Source organism: Acinonyx jubatus, chromosome C2 (genome assembly GCF_027475565.1).
Source record: "Acinonyx jubatus isolate Ajub_Pintada_27869175 chromosome C2, VMU_Ajub_asm_v1.0, whole genome shotgun sequence".
NCBI classification, from domain to species: Eukaryota; Metazoa; Chordata; class Mammalia; order Carnivora; family Felidae; genus Acinonyx; species Acinonyx jubatus.
Window position 1 is genome coordinate 364,797 of NC_069384.1, and position 25,533 is coordinate 390,329.

Here is a 25,533-nt window from a genome sequence, read left to right on the forward strand (position 1 = left end):
CTTTTTTATCCTACAGGTACAAGAAAACCATGTAACAATTCTTCTGTTACTTTGCCATTTTTATTCAGGGATGAAGTACTTTCCTGAAGCAGTGTTCAGTAAATGCACACCTTCCCTAGAACCACAACACCCTGGACACTCAGACACACGATGTTTTCGCCAAGCCACAGTCCCCGGGTGGGTGAAAGATGCTTTTGCCCAGCCCTGGGACTGAGGAACACAGAGCACCTGCCAGACCCGTGGCCATCAGAGATGCCAAACAGCATGCCAATTCACACACACAACCTCCACTGCACAGAGAAGCCGGGTCACTGACATTTATGCAGTCTGACACGCACTTCCGAGGCTGTGCTCCGTGCGGCCAGACAGTGGGGGTTGTGAGCACCCGTCTGTCACCACGAAGACGCTGCTGTACCGCAGACGCAGGCCTGCTTCGCTGCTGTTACACCCTGCCACCAGGAACGTGACCACAGGGAGACGGGGAGCTGGGCCCTATGAGGAGCTGCGCTCCCACCTGCCAGCCCCACTGCCCCCCACCAACCCCCCCACCTGCCAGCCCCACCACCCCCCGCCAGCCCCGCGCCCAGGCACCTCCAGGGTCTTGGAGCTCTGGCCCTCCCTCTGCAGGTGCTGCAGCTGCTCCTCCTCCAGCCGGCTCTGCAGGGCACGCTCCTTCCCGCGCTCGCTCTCCAGCTCCTGCAGCGCGGCCTTCAGGTTGCTCTCCTTGCTGTCCAGCACAGACCTGTGCAGGAGAGGGAGTGACACACCAGGCTGCAGCGCCTGGGCCGTAGACAGACCCGGGGCACCTATCACAACACGCGCACATGCCGCGTTCCTCGACAAAAGTGCGGACAGAACCCGGGAGCCAGGAGGTGCTGTGTGGGAGGAGGGTTAGGGCCCCCACCTCAGCTGGAGGACCTCCTTCTGTGCCTCGCTGAGGGATGCCAGCAGCCTCTCGTTGTCCTGTTTACACTCGCGGAGCTCAGATCTTAAGTCTCTGACGACGGTCTGCTCTACCACCAGGAGCTTCCGAACGCTGCTGGCTTTCTCTTGCTCTTCATTCAGCGTTTTCTGTACGTCACTTGCTATACGTTTTTCCTGCTCAACCTTGTATGCCAATAACTCAACTGAGAAAGACGTTAGGGGACATAAGATACCATTACTCGTGAATCTCGGGTGAGCTGTACAAATGATTTCACAAACTGAAGACAAACCAGTACGGAGAGGGAGATGTATCCACTCTCAGGGAAAATGAGTTTTCCAGGCCGATGGCCAGGACACCAGAGGCTCATTCCCTCCAGGCCTCGGGGCACCCAGAGTCGTGCAGGCAGAGTGGCCGTGCAGACCAGAGGATGGGACGCGGCTCCCCAGGGCCAGCTGTTCAGGTCCGGGGTCTCCTGGAGGCAGGAGTGAGGATTGAGCCGAGATGGACGTGCACGAAGACCAGGTGTGTCCGTCTCCACAGTCGTCCTAAATTGCTACCTCACCCATCACTCCAACACTTCGTGCTTCCCAACAGAGACTGCCTCGACCCTAGCAGCTTCCCCAGAGAACTCTCCCAAGACTTAGCAAAGAAATAACCCTGGTTCTCTATAGTCTCCCGGGGAAAAAGGAAGGGAAAGAGACGGTCAATCCTCCATGAGGCTGGCACTACTCCCACACCAGAACTCAGAGACTGGAAGCTACACACCAGTAGCCCTCATGCATTTAGATGCAAAATACCAGTAAGTCCGGCCCAGAAATGCTCACGAGGTAATGCAACATGGCCCAAACACAAAGCATTGCAAGGCCTGGCCCATCATTCGGCACCCAGCACTAGGAAGAGAAGGGGCTGTGCACGTGGATGGAGAGCATGTGCAGAGACCACTGCTGGCAGCCTGTGTGAGGGTGTGAGGCGGAACACCTCTCCTATGGCCGGACGCCTGCCACGGCGGCACGCGACGGCCTAACTGGAGCAATCAGTAGGAGGAGGTGGCAGATGGGAAGGAGAAAACAAAATGCTTTTTATTCAGAGATGATGTGAGTATCTATAAGAAAGGCCCAAGGAACCTAAATTAACATAAACGCGTAAAACAGGCCGCTTAGACCTAGTGCAAGCCCCAGGGACTCCCAGACACGGTCCTGCTGGTGCCCAGCGCTCACACCAATACAGACCCCCCACTGCCTGGGCGGCGCCACAGAGTCGCTTTTCCAGGAGTTCTGTGAACTAAGAAATGCCAAGGCCGATGGTCCCCATGCCCAGGGACCCGGACAGACCAGCCCCAGTGCTGGGCAGCGGGAGGGGCAGTGCTCACCCTGCCTGCGCAGCTGGTGCTCCTGCCGGCTCCCGCGGGCCTCCGCGCTGGTCAGCGCCGCACACAGCTGCTGCAGCTTCTCCTGGTTCTGCAGGTGAGTCATCCGCAGCTGGGCGCGCAGAGCCTGGATCTCGGACAGCAGGCTGCTCCGGTCTGACAAGCGAAGGTGCTCCAAGGACTTTTCCTGCAGGTATCCCCGGAGCCGGGGTGGCAAAGGAGGGAGAGCAGGGTCACAGACATGGCCACGTGGAGGAGCACCCCCTGGACGGGGGAGCAGGGAGCACGTCCCAAGGGCGGGGGAGGCTGGGCCAGGCCAGCATCTCCAGGCACAAACAGCCCACTGTCCACAAATTCTTGCTTCCAGCTTCATGGGCACAAGCTTGGGGACCGAGCAAGAACAAATTCACAGGACAAAGGTGGCCTAGAACACAGGCACAGAGGCCCCTGGGGACCTTCAGGCCTCACTTGCACCCTGGTCTGTGCCAGAGGCTGCTCTGACCTGCCACAGACCCTGCATCTGGATTCTAGTGCCCTCTCCTACAAGGGACCTTGGGGAAGCAGGCCCCCCAGGGCCCTCACAGTGCCGGGCTCCCACGCACAGCCTGGGCCAGACCACTTAGCACCACTCTGTTTCCAAGGAAAGGCAGGATATTTCCAGAATAGATTCTATTTGCACACAGACAGGACTTCCTCCTCAGTCACTACCACACTCCAAGGTCAGGGGAAACACAGGGACCAAAATTCACCGTCAGTGGCTCTGGGCACTAAATCGAGGCACGTGCTCACCTGCTCCTGGACCACCTTCTCTAGCCTCTGCAACAGGGAGCTGTGGTCCCCGGGGTCAGAGCCGCAGGGCCGGGGCTGCAACTCGGCCCTCAGCATCTCCCGTTCTTTTCCAAACGCCTCCTGAACGATCTGTAGAAACTCTCCTCTCCAGTCGAGGCACATGTCAGGAAACTCCTAAAATATTGGAGCGAACAGTTCGGTGTTTCCATAAATGCACCCTGCAGGCTGAAGCAGACCACCCAACAGAAGACCACGACCAGCCCAGGGCACGAAAAGCCAAGCCCGCCATCGTGAACGAAGAAGGTGCTGAAGGAGACAGCAGGTAAGACTGAGAAAACGTTGGCAGGCAAACCTTCTTCCCCACCGCTGCTCTGCCAGGCCCTGGGGCGGGTGCCCGCTGACTGGCTGCTCCCGACCCCACTGTAGGCCTGGGCCCGGCACTGCCCTCTTGCCCACCGCTCCCTCCGCCCCCTGTGGCCTTGGACAGGGTTCAGCACCTGGCTCTCGCTCTGTGCCACCCCGGGTCCTTGGTTGCAAAGTGGGCACCGAGACCCTGTGGGCTCAGGCCCGGCCCCATGTCCTCCTCCCACTGAGCCCCGCCACACATCTTCCCACGGCCTCTCTTGCCCTTACAGGGCTGGAATGTGCTGGCAAACATGACTGAGAAGGTGACTAGCCAGGAGCACGGCCCCTGTGTCCACTGACGACCCTGTTCTTCCCTTTATTCCACTCATTTGGCCAAGCAACTCACTCAAAGTGCTCCATGCCCACAGCCTATTTTCTTTCAGGCAGAATGCCACCATACCTTCTCTCCCTTTAGGAGTGTGGGGCTCGGGTGCCTCCTCAGGGCCGGGATTGCCTCCAACAGGCCAGGGCCTTCCCTTGGGAATCGCTCGAGGGAGGCATTTGGCTCGCCCTTGCTCAGGGCGCTAGGCGGCCCACGGTACTCGGACAAGGCCAGTATGTGGTGGCTCTCATCACACACCATCTGCAGCAAAGCCTGCAACGGGACGTGCATTTCAGAAAGAGGGAAAAGGAGCTTGAAGCTAATCATGCATTCAGCACCCTGCCCACCACTCACGAATGCTCACTAGAGCCACACACATAGCACCCCCATGGCTTGTATCAAAGAGCAGATCCTGCTGTTCTGTGAGATTTTCAAACTTTCCTCCCCCGTAACCTTCAGAGACTGCTAGAAAAATGGTTTGAAGGACAATTTCTGCTTAAGCTACTCCAAGGACGCCCCACCAGGGTCTGCACGGTGGATGCCACCCCTACCATCCCTTCACGAATCCTGGGTGGGGCTCATGGTGGGGCCTCCCCAGAGCTGCCCCCAGGTTGGGGGCAACACAGTGTCCAAAGTAACCATGAAGGTCCTCACTCCACGTGCAAAGATTCACTCAAGGGGCATGTTAGGCCTAAACTCCGGAGAATAGATGGCAATAGATGTCTCAAATAGGGAAGTATGAAAGTAGCAACGGGAAGCTATAACAGAGTACAACTATTTAACCAGAAATAGGTTTTGCTAGGACTTTAATGATGGGACCCAAAAAAGTAAAATACTAACACAAAAGTACAAAACACCCAAACCCCACGTGACGCTTACCTTAAAGACAATTCTCTTTAATAACCCTAGAAACACTTTTACTTTAAAAAACCTTCCGTTTGCTAGATGCCAGGTCTAGCGGCCCAGATGGCGGCCCCTGTGGGTGCGGCTGGAGGTCTACGACCTCCTGCATCCACCCATCCACCCTCATCCCCTGCTTGCAGAGATAGGGAGGGCTGACGTGGCTGCAGGTGACTGTCACTTGCCACCTCTTCAACACTCTCCTGATAAACGCAGAAAGAGCACCAGTGGCGAGGGAGGTACTCTGCCTGCACCTTTCCGAGAGCAAAGCTTCCCGTGAGGCCATCGCACCCTTCAGTGATGTCACAGGACCCCTCGGGTCCGATGCTGGCTGGGGCCTGGAGGTCTGCAATCGGTTTGGACCTTGGGTAGCACAGATATAACCACTGGGTCCAAGGAGGTTCCAGAACCCTGTCCTCAGGACTGGCATTCTGTTCAGGGACCTGCATCGCTGTGACCAGCTCACCCTTCTCGTGACCTCCCATGTCGGCCTGGCACTCGGGTGCCCCTGTCCGCTCCAGCTGATGCACGGTGCGCCATAGGCCAATCACGCGCCCCCATTCATAGCTGCTTCCAGCAGGGCTCTTGAGGAGTCCAAGCCTGGCCACCCAAACCCCTTGCTCAGGGACCCCCCCCCCCCCCCCCCAGTATCCCCAGCTTCAGGGCCCCCAGAGCCGTGACCACACCGCGGTCCTGAGACTCAGCCCCTGCGGGCACCACGCTGCCTCATGGGGCCAGCTCTCAGACGACTTGACTCTTGGCGCAGTCGTCCCTCACGGTGAGCAGTGTGGCTTCACGCTCCAGAAACACAGGTGGCAACTTAAACCAGAGTGGCCTGAGAAACCGCCCAGAAAATACCCAGACATCAGGAATACCGAAGTCGCTGGTCCCGACTGAAGCGAACAGAGAACTGCAGGCTAACTTCCCAGCAGCCACGCAGCCCCTGCAGGCACCCTCGGTTGCTGTGCAAAAGGGCTCCAGGGCAAGTACTGGGCTTCTTTCTGGTTTTCCTTCTTCGATCGTCCAGTGTCAAACCTCAAAGCCTAAGTACGTAGAACTGTCATCGGAACCGCGTTTATTCCTTAAAAATTACAAACTCCTCTAACATGAGACTGCCTGCATTGGAAACACTAACAGAACATATCTTTAACGTTCTATGTCACGTAGAAAATTAAGGAATGCAAAAAAGGAAATTAAAAAAAACAGCCAAAACACATACTCCCATATCAAAAAAATTTTTGAGATAGAGAGAGTATGAGGAGGGGAGGGGAGGTGGAGAGAGACAGAGAGAGAGAGAGAGAGAGAGAGAGAGAGAGAGAGAAATCCCAAGCAGGCTCAACACTCAGCATGGAGCCCGCCCAACACGGGGCTGGGATCATGACCTGAGACAAAATCACGAATCGGACACTTAACTGATTGAGCCACCCAGATGCCTCTCCAATTTCAATTCTTAAAGGAGCAAGATGAACACAATTTTGGAGATTTTACTGAACATCAAAATCATTTTCTTTCGATGGCATTGTAATAGCAATGTAACAGGAATGTTTTCACCATGTGAATAAAACACAACAGTGACATTGTATTGGTTTGCTTATTCAGCCAAGTCTGTGCCAGTGCTTTTGACGAAAAATGATTCACTAAACTGGTGAGAGAAAAGAAAACTTATTAAAAGTTCTGGGTGATGGAGGCGTTAACCAATCTTACTGTGGGATCACTGTGTAAACAACATGTGTGTATTAAACCAACACACTGTATACCTGAAGCTTACACAGTGTCACGTATCAATTAAAACTAGAAAAAGTGTTTTTAAATTCTGCTCCCAGTTCAGCCGCAGCAAGCTGAGTGTGGCTTCTCTCCTCCCTCCTCTGGTGAGAACCAGGCTCTGACCCCAGGGCACAAGGGGCTTTAGATCTGTGGAGTTTGGCTGTGAGAGGTCACCAAGGGCCCAGCTCCGTGACCTGGGGACCAGCAGCAGTGGGCGAGCGGGGCTGCGGCAGGTGGTTCACACAATGACTCCCTGTCAGCAGTGGGTCAGTATGAGCCCAGCTCGTCAACGGGGCTGAGGACGGCTGGTCTCGGTGGCCGTGTGACCAGGTCTGCCAATGAAAGACGGGGGGTGGGGGCAGGGGACGGGAGGGATATTCCTGGAAAACAGCCTCAAAGGAAGCACTGGGCCCATGCTTTGCCTGACCCTAGAAGTGCCACAGGCTTCCTGTTGGTGGCACAGGGAAGGAATGAGCGAGTGTGGGGACACTGGTGGCCTCTCTAGGTATACACTTGGAGCCAGCGCACCAGGAGCCAACTCCCAGTATGGTCCAGTGATAAATGTTGTGTGCCGTTCAAGCCAGCTGAGTCAGAGCTGAGGCTGCCCATCAAAACTGCCTGCACTGCTACACGAGTGCAGATAACCTTTCTTCTCAAGTGTCAACTTCAGGGACACACACAAAAGAGCGGAGAGCAGAAGGCAGAATGGTCTAGGCCCTGAGGACACAGAGACAACCCCTCCCGAGCAGCAGCTCCCACAGCAGAGTGGGCTGGGCTCTCCAATGTGGCCCCGCAGCCCTGTGTCAGCAGAGTGGGTCATACGGTCCCTGCTCCGCTGCTCGGTCCCAGGCAGGCACCTGGTGGAGGGAGGCCCAGTCACGAGCACAGGCCCCAGTTGTTTTAGGAAAGGCTAAAGGTCAATCTCTAAAACCAAACAAAACTTACAACCACTTCTCCCCAGAGGGTCATGCATTGTGCTACCTGAACTCAATTCAGGAAGATTAACCTTACTTTTTGCCTTTTGTGATTCACCACAACAGCCACCCCTGAAAGTCCCCTGTGCGCTGTGCCGCAGCAGGTGCAGGAAGAGCTGGTCCTGCTCTCGGGACCCCAGCGCCTGAAGCTCCCACAGCTCTCCCCTACCGCCCCACTCTCCCCACCCCCCCACCTGCCATGCTGGGCTCTCGCCTGGGATACCTGATCCCAAGCTCCCCACGCCAGCAGACTCTCCCCCTGTGGAAACACGTTAGAGCACAGCGAGACCCCACGCAGCTGGCCCTGTAGTGTGACGCACGCACCCTGACGTGGCACCCACAGGGCAATCACGGCGGCCGCACACGGAGGCCCATCGACACCGCGCACCCTGCTCCCGCCAGCCCTTACTTTCACTTGTTTCGGATGGACTTCCTTCTCCTTCATGGCTTCCAGCGGCTGTGGGAACCTTCCAGAGACGGGAAGCAGCACCACAGGACTTGCTGTGGGGGCATCGAGTCTTCCCGAACCTTGGCTCAGCATGTCTCCAAACCCCAAGCCATCACCTAAAAACACAGCACAAAGTCAGGGTCTACACTCCAACTCTCTGCCAGTGTACTGGGGGACACTCTGCAAGTGCCAGAGATGTGGCCAGACCCCTGCTTCATGGTGCCATGTGAGGCCCCGGCCCTGAAGACGACATCAACAAACCACCAAAGACGGCAAAAACATGTTTATAAACACCTAAGACTCCACAACCACCAGATGAAGAAAAAGTTTTCAGGTTTACCATGTTAACACCTGTGACTCCAACATAAAACCCTTCGTAGTACCTTGGCTCATGTTTACTCTTGTGCAGAAGTATGTCTCCTTATTCCCCGAAGACAGGACAGAGCCCGCAGGGCTCACACGGCAAGCACCGTGGCTGACGCGCCCGCAGGGCCCACCCAGTGCACCCGGAGGCGGCTGTGCAGACATGGAAGACGTCAGCCCGAGGCCCCCGTGCAGGCTGCGGGACGAGCAGCAAGCGTCTGGCCAGGAAAAGGTGAACATGCCTGATGGGGTGGGTGGACACCAACCCTGAGAGCAGCCAGCCTAAAGTGGAGAGCCCTCAACAGTCTAGCATCTGAGACACCAGGAGCTCCTGATGGGAGGGGCCTCAGAAAGGAATGGGACACCGCTCAACAGCATGCGGTAGGTCCCTGAGCCTGCAGCCCGCCGCCAGTCCACAGAGACCTGGAAAGCGGAGGGAGGCATCCTAAGAAAAGCAGGGTCAGTCCTTGCAACTGCTTCTCCGACTGGCACCAAGCTCGGGTGGGCATGAGGGGCTCAGTGTCCCCGGCAAGGCCCGTCTGAGCACAGAGCTTCCAGTGAGTTGCTGACGACTGCCCTGCTAAGAAGCTGAAGGCCTCAGACACGCCAAGGAACACTCAGACACACAAAACAACGCGAAGCAGACTCAAAGAGCTGGAGGAAATACAAAAAAGGCAGCAAACACAAGAAAACTTCAGAAAACCCAGAATATCTTCAGAGAAGTAAGAGAGAAAATATTATTCGTAAACAAGGAAAGGAAGTTTCGAGAGAAAGGAAAAGAGGATGAGAAAGAACAACTCTTGGAAATTAAGACACAGCAGAAATGGGAGCATTTGATGTGAAGATTAAGGGATAAATTCTCACAAAGCTCTTTAACATGTAAGAACATAAGTACAAAGAAGTGGAAACAGAAAAAATGAGAAAATAAGAAAATGAGTCCAGTGATTAACAGGAAGTATGGCAAGATGAGAGCCACAAGGAAGTGACCCACATCCCAGGAAGAAGGAAGACGCACTCTGGGCAGAAGGACTTGTTCCCGGTAAGCCGGCAGCGCTGCGCCCAGGTGCTTGGCGGCAAGGGACCACCGTGGTGCTGGGTGACATCAGGGTCTGGATGGCAGGCAGGCAGGCAGGCAGGCAGGCACTCAGGAGTCTGAAGGAACATGACTTGTCACCCATGAGTCTGCACCAAGCCCAAACTATCAACAAACATCAAGAAGGTGCAGACATTCTCAGAAAACCCATCTCACACATGCTTTTTCTGCAAATGCTTCTAGAGAACGCACTTTGTCAAAACTAGGACTACCAAGGAGGGACATGGGGTCTGACCAGGCAAGCAGAGACAGCACATGAAGGTCAGGTGGGCAGGTGAAGGTCATGTGGGCAGTGCATGCCCATGCCTACAGACAGCATGGGCAGGACCCGTGATGGAGAATAGGAAGAAGCAAGGAGAAAGGAAACCAGCTGTCTGGGAGAGGACCCTTGGTCCCAGAAGGTCTGCGGGAATCTGACAGGGGTGCTCAGAACACACATGCTCTGTGGTGAGGGGACAGAGCGGGACAACGGGGCCACCTTAGAAAAACAAGGAAGGAAAGTAGAAGAAATTGGCAGCCAGAAGTTTAAACATGTTCTGTAACTAGCAAATGTGACTTAGAAATCCGTATCAGAACAAATTTCTGGAAGCTGAACGTGGGCATCCCCAGGGAACAGTGGTTCGGAGTGGGGAGGCTGGAAGGCACTGTGCAGAACCACTCCGGGCACTTACTCCATGGAATAACTCAAAACTGAAATTAAAACGTTGCTGGCCCTATTCTGCACAGGCTGAAGTGTCCATGAACTGTACTTCACTACGGTCTAGTTTTAAAAGGCACTGAATTAAGCCAATGATGACTTTTTTTTAAAAATGCTGAAACATCTCCTGAAGCGATGGACTTATCAAAAGCCAACAATTATAGAAAAAATTACAAGGTTAGAAGGTCATGACTGGCAACTATCCTAATGATGACGCAGGCAACAATCATTACTAGGAGGCTAACACTGGTGTGTCCGAGTCTGAGAAACAAGAGACCACAGACGTGGTCTCCGAGTACATCCCCGCTCCCTGACACCAAGCAATCTAAAAGGAAAACTCAGAATAAAATCTGGCAGACACCGCTGCCAAGGGGTCCACGCTGGCGCCGCGCACTGTCTGCCCTGATGCCCCAGGAAGAGCACGGCGTCACCGTGCGCGCTCTCAAGGACCCCCATGCCGACGACCCTGCTACAAACATCCAGAGGAAGATGCAGGAACCGCCGGAAACGTGAGGGTCTCCTCTCGGGGCCCACACGGCACAGCCTCGCTCCCGTGCAGGGCGCCAGTGAGGATGTCTGGGTGTTGAGTGCAGGGACCGCACTCTACGAAGTGCACAACCAAGCTTTCCAGAGTAGCGCAACATCAGGCCTCCAGGTGCCACTGAGCACAGAGGACAGAGACGCAGACGGGCACAGCCAGTGCGCATGGCAAGTGTAGCGAACGCCAAGCCGGGGGCCTCCATGCTGTTCTGTCCCCTAAAACCTTAGAGTTAAAAAGACTGACTCACCATTATCACTTCTGCTGTTTTTTCCTTCGAACCCAACAGGAGAGGATCTGGGCTTTTCTTGAGCATCAAGAGATGTTACAATAAAATCTTCAACATCTTTCTCCTGTTCAAATAGGCAGGTTTTTAAACGGTCGTCAAATAGTAACTTAATACATCACAGAACTAAACTGGTCAGAGGGAAACTTTCTAAGGTCTGAATTTATCATTTACCCGTACAGAACCCAATACATGTTTCACACCTGTGGACATAATGAAATCATGGGCTTTAAAGAATTTAAACAAACCCAGCCACTGTTCTCTAGGATTATTTTAAAGAAGTCAACAGCAAATATTTCAGATTAAAGGTAATTTTTATGGTAGTGTGTATGGTAATATACGTGTATCTCAAATAACAAAGTCCTCTGTTAGTTGGTTTTTATTGTATCTAATCCAGGATATGCAAAATCTCAAAATTATTATGTAAGAAGATATGATTTATCTCAAAAATAATTGTTTTTGAAATAAATTAGTATTATGTGTATAATCTATTAAAATACATCCAGGAAACAGATTCCAGCCAAAGAACCTGAACAAAAACTACACAGGAAGATGGGTTTACGACTGTACTTCTCGGGTCCGCACTGGTGAGTGTGCGCAGGCCTGGCGGGAGTGTCTGAGTAGGACTGATGCGTGGCACGTGTTTGTAAGAATAACCGAAGTCCTAATTATTCACATTACAATGGACTGTGGTTGGCGCTGCGGAAAGCTGACCAGGGGATTGTCGGGTGCGAACCTACACCTGGCCCACAGGCCCTGTCAGGAGATGAACCAACAATGGCCGCAGCTATGATACTGTGGGCCCTGCAAATACATTCCCATGGGAACACACTGGGGCCCTGGGCATCCCACAGACGCTGAACCGGGGCACCACCCAGGGATGAACACTTACCACGGCCGTCCGCCGCACATGGTGGTCAGTGGAGGGAGCCCTGTCTACAACCAATGGAGACTCTGCCCACCTGGAGGCCTTTCCTGCCGCTGACCCGCCCAGGTACCAAAGCAGGTCCAACTCGTCAGCCTGAAGTGAGGCACTTGTCCTGTCCTGCACAGAGGCATCCAAGCTCAGGGCATCTGAGCAGGGCGTCAAGGGCAGGCTGGGTGCAGGCTCAAGGGTCGAGTCCTTCCTGACAACCTCAGGTGAGCTCCAGGAAGACAGGTCCATTGCCCTGAGTGCGTTCTTCACAGGACCGGGCTCCTGGGTATGGGTTAGGTCGTGGGAGCCACTGTGCAGGCTCACTTGTAAACAAAGTGATCCATCCTGCAAATCAACCCTATCTTCCATGGGAACATTTGGCATTTCATTTCTTACCAATGAATCCTGATTTCCACTAAGGTCAATTAGATCACACGTGGTTTTATCAATATGAAATGCATCAACAAGAGGCAATTTGTCAGTTTCTTCACCATTACCGGAACTGTCACTCAAATTATTTTCTAAAGCATGTGAAGATGCCAATGGCTGCTGAAATTTGAAATCCTCTGTCTCACTGTTCTGGAAGTTCACAGAATGCACCAGACGATTCAACTTTTCTTGAAGTTCTTTCACCTGACTTATGAGACCAACTTTCTGCAGCTGACAATCTTCCAGTAGTTTTTCTTTATTCTGCATGTGGAAAAGAACACGTATAAAGTAAAATAATTGAATTACAGAGTCAAGTATTTATCAGCCAATTTCAAAGCTGTCTGAGCAATTAAGAATGAGCCTCCATGATGAAGCCCTCGGGTCCTTCCAACTCTTGAGATTTCAAGCTTTTTTAATTCCATGAAAAACAGAACCAAAGCTGAGAACTCTGCCTGCAAAGTGAATGCTGCAGAGGACTCTGGGAAGGTGGCCGAGCAGGAAGCCCCAGGAACCTGTCTCCCACCTGGGCACCAACGGCACCGGCAGCACCTTGTCTGCTGTAACTCTGGAGTCTGTCCGAGGCTTGCAACTTCCAGGGGAAGGCTTGGAGGGGAAACTGCAGCTCTCAGCACGGCAGCAGCCACCCGTCTCCCAGCCCCAGCCCCTCGGCAGGCTGGTGGTGCACCTACTCATGGAGCAGCTTACACACAACGTGTGGGAGCCACGGTGGGCATAGGACTATCCCACAAATGGGGGTGGGGTGGGGGGGGGGTCTGTGCTCCCACCGCTGCTTCTGATCTGGAAGGTGCAAACAGGTGGGAGACCACTGTCATAGCCCCTCCCCCTCTGGCTCAAGTGACCTGCAGGAGATTTAAAGGGCTGGTGACCTTTTTTTCTACCACAGCATTTTTCTCTGTTTTCTTTCTGGGGAGAAATTAAAAACTAGAACATTCAAAGACAACTGCATACACAGAAGAAATTAGAAGAAATTACATGTGCCCAGGCAAAGGTGCAGGCTAAGAAAAGATCTGAGAAGACCTGAAGTTTACATCTCAAGCAGATCCTCAGCACAGAGACAGCATACAACAATTAAAAAACAAGAACAAAGAAGGGGCGTCTGGAGGGGCTCAGTCATTCAAGCATCTGACTCTTGATTTCAGCTCAGGTTATGATTTCACTGTTTGTGAGTTCGAGTCCTGCATCAGGCTCTCTGCTGTCAGCAAGGAGCCTGCTTGGGGTTCTCTCTCTCTGCCCCCTCCCCTCCTTGCACACTCTCAAAATAAATGGAAATGATGACAACTGAGGAAAAAAAGATTGAAAAAGGTGAATACAGACTGACACCCCTGGGACACCAGCAAGCATACCAACATATGCATTGTGGGAGTCCCAGAAGAGGAAACGGTGGCGGCTGAGAGACTATTTGAGGACATAATGACTGAAAACGTCCCAGAATTGATGAAAGACATGAATACAAACATCCAAGAGACTCAACAAACCCCAAATATGATGAACTCAAAGAGACACATACCAAAACATATTATAATCAACACTATACTAACAGAGCACTAACAGAGAATCTTGAAAGCAGAGAGAAATGACTTGTCACATACAAGTACCCTCAAAAACATCACCAACAGATTTCCCATCATAAAGTTTGGAGACCAGAGGACAGTGCATCAATATATTCAAGCGCTAAAAGAATATCTGTCAACTCAAAATCTGTCAACTCAATATGAAGCAAAACTGTCATTTAAGAGTGGGGAAGAAATTAACATAGTCCCAAATAAATAAAAGCTAAAGGAGTTTGTGACCACTATACCTGCACTGCAAGAAATGCTCCAGGGAGTGCTACAGAGTGAAATAAAAGGTCACTAGACAGTAACTCAAAGTCATGTGGCAAAATAAAGATCTCAGTAAAGGTAAGTGCATGCACAATATAATAAAAGCTAGTCTACCATTTTGTACACCCGAAACTGATAGAACACTGTACGTTAATTATACTTGAATTTCTAAAAATGTTTGTTCTATTGTAATAGTGCTTTGCAACTCCACATTGTGCTTTCATCACGATTTAAAAAATACATGTTTTTTATGGGGCGCCTGAGTGGGTCAGTTGGTTAAGTGTCCAACTCTTGATTTCAGGTCATGATCTCACAGTTCAGTTCATGAGATTGAGCCCCATGTTCAGCTCTGACAGCACAGATCCTGCTTGGAATTCTCTCTCTGCCCCTCCCCAGCTCATGCACATGCATGCTCTCGCTCCTGCTAAAAATATATAAACTTTAAATAAATATATAATAAGAGACATTTTTTTAAAAAATTATCAGTTTAAAAGTTAGTGTTATTGTTAGCTTTAGTTTGTAATTCCACATTTTTTCTATATAACTTAAGAGATTAATGGATTTAAAAAAAAAATCATTAGGAAGTGCCTGGGTGGCTCAGTCAGTTGAGCGTCCGACTCTTGATTTTGTCTCAGGTCATGATCCCAGGGTCGTGGGATTGAGCCCCGCATCAGGCAGAGCCTGCTTGAGATTTTCTTTCCCTTCCCTTCTCTTTCTCTCTCCCTCTCCTTCTAACCTTTCCCCCAGCTCACACATGCTCTCTCTCTCTAAAATAAAAATTAAAAATTAAAACTTAGGGGTACAAAAATTAAAAAATAAAATAAAAATAAAAATTGGCACCTGGGTGCCTCAGTCTGTTGAGAGTCTGACTTCGGCTCAGGTCATGATCTCATGGTTCCTGGATTCAAGCCCCACATCAGGCTCTATGCTAACAGCTCAGAGCCTAGAGCCTGGAGCCTGCTTTGGATTCTGTGTCTCCCTCTCTCTCTGCCCCTCCCCCACTTGTGCTCTGTCTCTCAAAAATAAATAAATGTTAAAAAATAAATAAAAATTTAAAAAACCCAATCATTAGTTTGTTTTGAGGCACACAGGTATAAAAATGTACTTGTGACACCAAAAACCAAAAAGGGTAGGGACAGAGCTATAAAGGAACAGAGCTTTAAATTTTTTTTTTTAACATTTACTTATTTTTGAGACAGAGAGAGAAAGAGAGAGAGAGAGAGAGAGCATGAACAGGGGAGGGTCAGAGAGAGAGGGAGACACAGAATCTGAAGCAGGCTCCAGGCTCTGAGCTGTCAGCACAGAGCCCAATGTGGGGCTCGAACTCACGGACTGTGAGATCATGACCTGAGCCAAAGTCGGGACGCTTAACCGACTGAGCCACCCAGGTGCCCCAGGAACAAGAGCTTTTATATGTGATTAAAGTTAAGCTGGTATAAATTCAAGCCAGAGTGTTATAATGCTGGATGCTAAATGTAATCGCTAACATAACCACAAAGAGCTATAGAATATACACAAAGAGAAATGAGAAAGGAATTTGAACATTTCACTATAAAATATCAACTGAACACAAGAGAATACAATAATGCAGGAAATCAGGGACAAAAAAAAAAGCTGTAAGGCATATAGAAAACATACAGCAAAATGAAAAAAGCATATGACTCCTTATCAGTAATTACTTCAAATGTAAATGAATCTCTCCAATCAAAAAGAATAGCAGAATGGATAAAAACACATGATCCAACCATATGCTGGCTATGAGAAGCTCACTTTACACCCAAAGACACAAATAGGTTGAAAGTAAAAGGACAGAAAAGGTTATTTTGTACAAACAGGAACCAAAAGAGAACAGGATGGCTATATTAACATCAGACAAAATAAACTTAAACCAAGAAAGGTTCTAAGAGACAAAGGAAAATAAAAAGTAAATAAAATCTCCCAACAAAACAAAGCCCTGCACCTGATGATTTTACTAGTGAATTCTATCAAACATTTAAGACAGAATATCAATCCTTCTCAAACTTTTCCAAAAAAAATGAAGAACCCAAATGGGTTTCCTGGTAGATTCTACCACATATTTAAGGAGGATATTATATGTAATATATTTAAGGAGGATATTATATTATCTACTAATTCTCTACATTGTCCTTTATATGACAGAAACAAAGAGAACTGCTCCTGACTCACTGTACAAGGCCAGCGTTATCTTGATACTAAAGACAGAAAAAGACACTACAAAAACAAAACTACATACCAATTTCCCTTATGAACATTGATGCAAAAATCCTAAAAGACTAGCAAATAGAATCCAACACCATATTAAAAACGTTATACAGTGTAACCAAGTGGCACTTACTCCTGGAATGGAAGTATAGTTTAACATAAGAAAACCAATCTATGTAATACACTACGTTAACAAAATGAAGGAGAAAAATATCACATGATCGTTTCAACTGACGCAGAAAATGCGTTTGACAAAATGCATTTGACAGAAAATACATTTCACGATAAAGACATTCAACATACTAGAAACTACTTTAACATAATAAAAAACCATATGTGAAAAAGACACACCATACATCATACTCAATGGTATCGGACTGAAAGACTTTCCTCTAAAATCAGGAATAAGGCAAGAATGCCTGCTTTCACCACCTCTCTTCAACACAGTACTGGATGTTCTAGCCAGAGTAATTAGGCAAGAAAAAGAAATAAAAGGTGTCCAAATTGGAAAGGAACGAGTAATATCGTATGTTCCAAGATAATATGATCATAAATAGAAAACAAAGATTCTACAAAAAAGCCCTGTTAGAATTAATAAATCGATTCAGCACAGTCACAGGATATATGAAGTCAACATCCAAAAATCAGTTACATTTCTATACATGAACAATGAACAATCCGGATAGGAAATTAAGAAAACAATTTATAATAGCAACAAAACAGAAGAAACTAATTAAGAATTCACTGAACTAAAGAGATGAAAGTTTTGTACAACGAAACTACAATATATTGCTGAAAGATATTAAGGAAGACCACTGAGAACACGTTTCATGTTTATGGACTGAAAGACCTAATACTGTTAAAATGTCAATACGAACCAACAATCTACACATTCACTACAATCTCTATCAAAATTCACTGTTTGCAGAAATAGAAAACCCCAACCTAAAATTCATGTGGGATCTTAAAGGACCCAAAGAGTCAAAATAATCTTGAAAAACAACAAAGCTGAAGGGCTTATAACTACTTAATTTTAAAACTTATAATCAAGCTACAGTACTCAAAACGGTGTGGTACTGGCATAAAAACAGACATATAGACCAATGGAATAGAGAGCCCAGATGTATATCCTTACATACATGGTCAGGTGATTTTTTACAAGGATGCCAAGACCATTCACTAGGGAAAAGACAGTCTTATCAAGCAAATGGTGCTGGGAATACTGGGTGCCCACATACATGCAAAAGAATGAAGTTGGATTGTTAACTAACATCACATACAAAAATTAACCCAAAATAGATCAATGACTAAAACTGAAACTATAAAGCTTCCGAAGAAAACATAGGACAAAAGGTTCTCAACATTGGATTTGGCAATGATTTCTTGGATATGACACAAAAGGCATGGGCAACAAGAGAAAAGACAAACTAAACTTCAGAAAATTTTAAAAATTTGTGCCTCAAAAGACACCATCCAGGGTAAACAGGCAGTGCACAGAATATGAGAAAATATTTGTGAATCCTACGCCTGATAAGGGATTAATATCCAGAATACACAGAGAACTCCTAAAACTCAACAACAACAAAAAAACCAACCTGACTTTAAAATGAGCAAAGAGGGGCGCCTGGGTGGCTCAGTCAGTTAAGCGTCCAACTGCGGCTCAGGTCATGATCTCACATCTCACTGAGTTTGAGCCCTGCGTCAGGCTCTGTGCTCTCAGTGTGGAGCCTGCTTTAGATCTTCTGTCTCCCCCCACCCCCCCGTCCCTCCCTTGCTCACATTCTCTCAAAAATACATAAGCTTAAAAAGGGGGGGGGGGGCTCCTCTAAAAAAAAAATAAAATGAGCAAAGAACTTGAATAGGTTTTACTTCAAAGAAGATACACAAATGGGCAACAAGCAAATGAAAAGATGTCCACTATCACTAATCATTAGAGGAAAGCAAATAAAAACTGTAATGATACGCTTGAAACTAACAGAACACTATATGTTAACTATACTGGAATTAAAATTAAAAATTAAAAAGAAAAACAACACGATGAGATACAACCTCACACCCATTAGGTGGGCTACTATAAAGACACACACACACAACACAACACAACATAACATAATAAGTGTGGCAAGGACGTGGAGAACTTGCAACCCTCTTGCACTCTTGGCGGGAAGGTAAAATGATGCAGCCACCATGGAAAACAGTATGGAGATTCCTCAAAAAATTAAAAATGGAACTACCATATGATCCAGCAATTTCACTTCTGGATATTTATCCAGAAGAACCAAGAGCAGGGTCTCAAAGAGAGATTTATACACAATGTTCACAGCAGCATTTTTCACAATGGCTAAAATGTGGAAGCAACCTAAGTGCCCACTGACTGTGAATGAATAAGCAACACGTGGCATATATATAAATGGACTATGATTCGGTCTTAAGACAGAAAGCAATTCTGACACAGGCTACAATAGGGGTGAACTGCAAGGACACTAAGCTAACTGATATAAACCAGTCACAATAAGATAAAGACTATACGATCCACTATGAAATATTTAGAATAAACAAAATCACAGAGACAGAGTCAGTGGTTGCCAGGGGCTGGGAAGTGGGGATAATGGGGACTTACTGTTTAATGGGTACAGAGTTTCAGTTTTATAAAATGACAACAGGTATGAAAGTGGATAGTTAGTTACACAACCTCACTAATGTGTATGCAGGATCACTGAACTGTACATTTAAAAATGGTTAAGATGTGGGGTGCCTGGCTGGTTGAGTCAGTGGAGTGTGTGATTGCTGAACTCAGGGTTGTGAGATCTAGCCCCATGCTGGGTAGAGAGATTACTTAAAAAAAAAAAAAAAAAAAAAAAGTCTTAAAAAAATGACTGTTATCTGTAACTCTTACATTATATGTATTTTACCACACACACACACACACACACACACACACACACACACACACACTGTCATAACCTATTTCTGTGGTAATTTACTGAGGACATAAGCATTTCTTTTTTGAGGAAAATAAAGTCTGGAAACTTCTACATGCAAACACTGAAAAATATAGAATTGTGGGGCACCTGACTGGCTCAGTCAGAAGAAAATGTGACTTTTTTTTTTTTTAATGTTTATCTATTTTTGAAAGAGAGAGAGTGCACACACACGCAAGGGTGTAGGGGCAGAGACATAGAGGGAGGCACAAAATTTGAAGCAGGTTCCAGGCTCCGAGCTGACAGCACAGAGCCCGACGCAGGGACTGAACCCTCGAACCTCGAGATCATGACCTGAGCTGAAGCTGGATGCCTAACTGGTGGTGTTTAACCACCCAGTTGCCCCAGAAGAGAATGTGACTCTTGATGTCAAGATCATGAGTTCAAGTCCTACACTGGGTGGGTGTAGAGATTACTTGAGTAAAAACCTAAAACAAAAAAAGAAAAATATGAAATAGTGATTTATGGAATGAATTTGGCATTCCCTTGTCCATGTGTAACTTCCAAGAATTTTGCAACCAGAGCATAATCATGGGGTTGACCTCTTAAAAATTCAAACAAATGTTCTTATCAAAAGGGCATGGAGATATGTTTGCTACACAGAGTTAGAGAACAAGTCCTCTCCAAACGGAATTAAACTTCCTGTGGGGATTTGATGAACATATAAAACCAGATTTAGGCATCTTCGATCAAAACCGCAGGCACGGGTGTGTGGGCCTGGCCTGAAGTCCCTGGGCCTACACCTGCACGATTCAGAACCTGCAGACTTTACACAGGGATGCGGTGTACCTGGCACGCCACAGGAGAGTTCCCAGAAAAGCAGAGCTGGAACATCCTGCCGAACTGTGTAACGTCTACACTGGCAGGCTCGAGAGCCAGGGTCTAATCACACTCTGCCACTGCCTTTAGGAAAACCTTTAAACCAGCCACTTTTGATTTTCGGAACACCTTGACCCTGTAACACTTGATGGGCCAATGTGCAGCCCCCAGCCCAGGAAAGAGAAGTCAGCTCCCGTGTTGTTTCTGCCCTGGTGACGAGAGTGCTCAAACTGCTGCGTTCCAGATTACTATGCTCTTCTTTGCCAGGAGCATAAAGTCAAAATATGCAGGGAAAACCCCTGAGGTTCAAAAAATAAATGCGAGCTTTCAAAGTAACACTGGTGATAAAGGCCTTGAGCCACAGAGCAGCTGTCCCCACACAGAAAACCCTAGGGACAGACCTTAGAGTCCAGTTAAATCCTACTGCTATCACTAAGGGAGAAGTAACTGCTCATTTTTCATAGGCTAGACCATGGGAAATGTGCATTTCTAGAGAATACCTAAAAAAAAACAAAAAACAAAAAAACATGTAGGAAACTTCAAAACAGATGTGAACAGACCACTCCGAGAACACAATAGAGCCGCCATCCATGTAACACTGGTCTATGCCCGCTCAGCACCACGTGCTGTGTGCCCAGGTACCTTCATCCTTCCCGGCACTTTGCCACGGTCGTCCATTCTCAAGTGCATTTCACTCTTCACCAAGAGCAGCTCAGACTCCAGCTGCTCCTGGCAGGCCGCGAGCACAGACGTCACGCGGTCTTGTCTGTCTGGACCTGGGTGGTCTGGCGTCACCGGGGCTTTGGCAGGCTGCAGATCACCGTTAACTGCACTCTGCAATAAGCGGAGAAAACAAGGATGACGCTCGTGAAGGCAGAGCTAAAAGCACCAGGAAGAACGACGCACACGGAGCACAGTCGTTGGGCTGCCTGGGACTTCCCGGAGCTCTGGAGCCTGCATGTTGGCCAGCAGGGCCCCGAGGGAAGGTCCACAGGTGGCATCAGCAAGTCCCCGTCTCCTAAATCACGAAGGACAGGAGACCAGAGGGGAGCACTGCACACACGGCCTGCTCCCTGCCACAGCAGGCCAGGACGTGCTCGCCGTGACACGGGCACCAGCCAGGAAACCCCACCACGCACGGGCCAACGGGAGCGGCTCCACACAAGCTGCAGATGGCAGGGGGCAGCAGGCAGAGAGTCTGGAGTTCTCAGGACCAAACTGAAATGAACTTAAAAAGTTTTACACAGGAGAGGAGTGTTAAAAATTAGAGCAACTGAGGGGTGCCAGGGTGGCTCAGTCGGTTGAGCACCCGACTCGTGACATCACGGTTTGTGGGACTGAGCCCCGGGTCGGGGTCTGCGCTGAGCATGGAGCCTGCTTGAGGTCCTCTCCCTCTCTCTCTCAATCTCTCTCTCTCCCTCTCTCCTGCTTGCACTCTCTCAAAATAAATAAACTTAACAACAACAACAAAGTAACTGAATAGAGGCCAGAGAGGAAAATGCAAGGAGCCTCTTAAAACAAAGCCATCTCTGCATCATTTAATGTTCCCTATCATAGGGCTTTGAAAACCTTCAATCACTCTCAAAGATATGAAGTTTAAAAGTATAGGAACTAGTGCAGCCCCAGGTTCCACTGTGTACACATGTTCTGACCTGAGGTTCTAGGGACTTGAAATGCACCCAGGAGCCACGAGCTTCAGATTCCTCTCTCTACAGCACCAGAAGCCACCCTCTGGAAACTCTATCCCCCACTGCCTGGCACACGAAGGACAGTCATTGACTTAAAGAGAAAGGAGGAGGAACAGTAGGTCCTCCTGGACAGAACATCCAACCATCCCTGGTCTAGCCAGAGTGCTCTGTGGTCTGGGTCAGGGCCTCTTGCAGGCGCCAAGTGCTCCCTGGCTCCCCCATGTGTGCCCCGCCCCCCCCCCCCCCCAGCATGCCCCTGTACCCTCGTGTGTGCCCCTGCTCCCCCAACACACCCCTGTACCCTCGTGTGTGCCCCCACTCCCCCAACGCACCCCTGTACCACCGTGTGCCTGCTCTCCCAAAGCTCCCTGTACCACCGTGTGCCTGCTCCCCCAGCGCACCCCAGCCCCAGCTCCCTATGCACGGAGGCTGTCCCTTCTGCGGACCAGGAAGGAACAAGGCCCACCTGTGGGTCTCCGACACGGCTGTTAGGGGCTGTGCCCACGTCCTGCCCTGACGCTTTGTCATCAGAGGCCTCTTCGCCCCCGGGGCCTCGTCCCTGGGAGCTGCCCTCTGCACGAAGGTGCAGGTGGGCCCCTCGCGCCTGCTGCTTGTCCAGCTCCTTCTGGCACCTGAGAAACCGTTGGTTCAGCACCTGGAGCTGGCGGCTGAGGCGGACGCACTGCGCTCGGAGCCGCTGAAGCTCTGGGGGCTCATCCTCAGCGGTCAGGGGCTGCTGTTCCAGGGAACGGCGGAAGCGGGAGAAGGCGGACAGGATGGTCTCCAGCTCGGCGGAGTGGGCCAGTTTCTGCTGCTTCAGAGCATCGATTTCTAAATCCCTTTCTGCAATCTTCGCTTCCTTTGCTTTTAGGGCAACTTCAAAGGCTCGGATCTGGGAGGCCATGCCCTGGACCTCAGCCTCCCTGAGGGCTGCGCTGTGCTCCAGCTCGGCCAGCTTCCGCGCGGCGGCCTCCTCAGCGGCCTGCAGGCGCCGCTGCAGGGCCTCCAGGGCCTGGCCGTGCAGGCGCTCCTGCTCCGAGAGCAGCCGGCCCGCGGGCCCCGTCGCCACCAGCGCCTCAGGGCTGGCCACAGGGTCGCCGGGCAGCTCGCTGACCTGGGCCCCGAGTGGCGCAGGGCCGCCGAGGGAGAGCTCCCTCTGCAGCCTCTCGATGACTTCATGGAGCTGCTCCATCTCCTCTGCCTTATCTTTCTGCAATTGCTGCTGGTTCTCTCGCAGATTCTCGATGACGGACCTCAGCTCCTCGATCTCTGAGTTTCTGTCACAGGGAACCTGAGGAAGAAGCACGTTCAGAGGTGAATGACACGTTCCACCTTCAGAATTTCCCTCCTTTAATCTGAGGTTCAGGAGCAACTTTGAGCTGTGGCACCAAATTAACAAATGACCTTTAATACCTGAAAACACCCGAAAGCTGCACTCCCACCGCATCAGGGTTACCAAAGTGCTTGGGAAGGGACACCCACGGTGGCCACTTTGCCTCTTGTTTGGACACTTCCTCTCACTCTGTGCCATCACCGCTATGGGCAGAGGGAGCTTCCCTGGCTGCCTCTCCGTGGCACCTCCACAGTAATGTCACCACCCTTAATGTGTATTTTTTTAATATTCAAGTAACGTCGATCTGCTTGGTTTTACTGAAGGGAGATTTTAGGTTTTAGGCATGGTTCTAACACTAAAAGACAAACAAATGAAGAAAATCAGGCTTGAGGACTGGCAACACTGAAGAGCAGGACCGAGCCAGGTGCATGCATGGGGCCGTCACTGCCGCCACGACTGCTCCGAGCCTAGCGCTGTGCCCCCCCTGGACCTTGGAGAATGTTTCCACTCGTGCTGGTTAATGTCACCCTCAAGGTTTTAAGGTAAGAAATGTTATTACTGCTACTTTGAAAATAAGACAATTGAAATGTAGGTGTTAACTATCTTGCCAGGTGGAAAATCAGATTGAAATCTATGTCAATACAGCTTCAAACTCCATTCTAGTGACTAAGCCATTCGTGCTCCAGTTTACCATCTCCAGCTAATTTCTTTTTTTTTTTTTAATTTTTTTAACGTTTATTTATTTTTGAGACAGAGAGAGACAGAGCATGAACGGGGGAGGGTCAGAGAGAGGGAGAACAGAATCTGAAACAGGCTCTAGGCTCTGAGCTGTCAGCACAGAGCCCGACACAGGGCTCGAACTCACGGACCGCGAGATCTTGACCTGAGCTGAAGTCGGCCGCCCAACCGACTGAGCCACCCAGGCGCCCCTCCAGCTAATTTCTTATAGTCCAATGTTCACTTCCTGAAAACTGAGGGTTTCGCAACAATTCTTGGTTTCACTAGTGCCATTTAATTCCTTTAAACTGAAATGCAAATCTGGCCAATACTGAAAACAAAAGAAAACAAGTTAATTTTTGGTTTTGGTTTAGAGAATATGAGCTATCCATCACACACGCATCCACCATGTTGAAATCTGCACCGAGAACTGTACGGCTGGCAGAGGTAGGCCCTGGTGAGGTGCGACCCTCACCGCCAGCCTGCGTGCCCCCTGTGCTGGGCACCATGCAGACTCTCGTCTCCCCTCAAACACCTGAAGGGAGTTTCAAGGGTGATTCTGACAGCACACGACGTGGGCTTATTCACTCTAAACACCCAGACATGAAAAGGCAGGTGCTACAGACCAGCCAAAATCACGACACAAACAGAAAACCTGAAATACAAACCTAGGGCTCCTGTGTGGCTCAGTCGGTTAAGCGTCCGACTCTTGACTTTGGCTCAGGTCATGATCTCGTGGGTTTGAGCCCCATGACGGGCTCCATGCTGACAGTGTGCTGCCTGCCTGGGATTCTCTCCCTCTCTCTGACCCTTCCTTGCTCGCTCACTCTCTCAAAATAAGTAGATAAACGTAAAAAAATATATATATTATATACACATACATAAATATAAACCCAGCACATGCAGGTGGCTTTAAAGAGTAAAGCACTAAATCGGAGATGAGCCCTCTGGGACGCAGCACGGCTGGAGCAGGCAGGCCAGAGAGGGGCACCCGGAGCCCAAAGAGGGAAGACCGTGCGGGCCAAGAACTGAGAACAAGGGTGGTGGACACTTGGGCCAAGAGCACGCATGCCTGGTCTCCTGCAACGTGTGTGGTACTCCCCATTCTGGGGGAAGTGGTCCCTTTCTAGGCGGGACACCGCAGAGCTGACAAGGCCTGGTGCCACCCACCCCCGGCACACTTGCCCCCGAGGGGTATGTTGGTTCTAGGGGTGCCGGGAAAGGCCTACCTCACTGAGCGTGCCCCTTCCCATCCCGGCCAGCTGAGCCTCGAGCTGCTCGCTCACACACATGATCTCCTTTTCTTTGTTCTGCAGAAATGCCTGTGGAAATAATCACAGCGACGCCAATAAAATGTGACTATGGGAAGCGGTCCCCTGACCTGGCAGACGTGCGGTACCCTAATAAACCCATGAGTGTAAATACTAGCATTCAATCCGAAAGTGGCTTTCTGTATGTTTCCCACTGAAGGACGCCTGATGCCTGCGATTGGCCTCAAACCCTGTTGTCACCAGCATCATGTGACACTGCCTGTGAGGGTCACGCACCCAACAGCGACCGGGGGTGCCACAGGCAAGGGCTCTGTACGCAATACATCACAATTCTGCTTCCTTTACACCCTGAGTCTCCTCAGAAGCATGATTACACTAAGGCATTAGAAGATTTTAAAACAGAATGTCGAAAGAAAGGAAAGAAAAAGAAAGAAAGAAAGAAAGA

At 49.7% G+C, this 25,533-nt stretch overlaps 1 protein-coding gene across 8 annotated transcripts in view; it reads right to left on the reverse strand.

Moving 5' to 3' along the window:
* PCNT (pericentrin) overlaps positions 1-25,533 on the reverse strand; it is a 133,157-nt gene that overhangs the window by 20,487 nt on the left and 87,137 nt on the right. For all 8 annotated transcript variants that reach the window (XM_027041348.2, XM_027041350.2, XM_027041346.2 and 5 more), the window contains 11 exons: positions 25,047-25,139; positions 22,234-23,058; positions 20,722-20,913; positions 11,763-12,476; positions 10,835-10,937; positions 7,855-8,009; positions 3,886-4,080; positions 3,081-3,254; positions 2,295-2,478; positions 905-1,127; positions 592-742 (listed from right to left, as the gene is read on the reverse strand). In XM_027041348.2, coding sequence (XP_026897149.2) covers positions 592-742; positions 905-1,127; positions 2,295-2,478; positions 3,081-3,254; positions 3,886-4,080; positions 7,855-8,009; positions 10,835-10,937; positions 11,763-12,476; positions 20,722-20,913; positions 22,234-23,058; positions 25,047-25,139 — 3,009 coding nt within the window. The remainder of the gene's footprint in view (positions 1-591; positions 743-904; positions 1,128-2,294; positions 2,479-3,080; positions 3,255-3,885; positions 4,081-7,854; positions 8,010-10,834; positions 10,938-11,762; positions 12,477-20,721; positions 20,914-22,233; positions 23,059-25,046; positions 25,140-25,533) is intronic.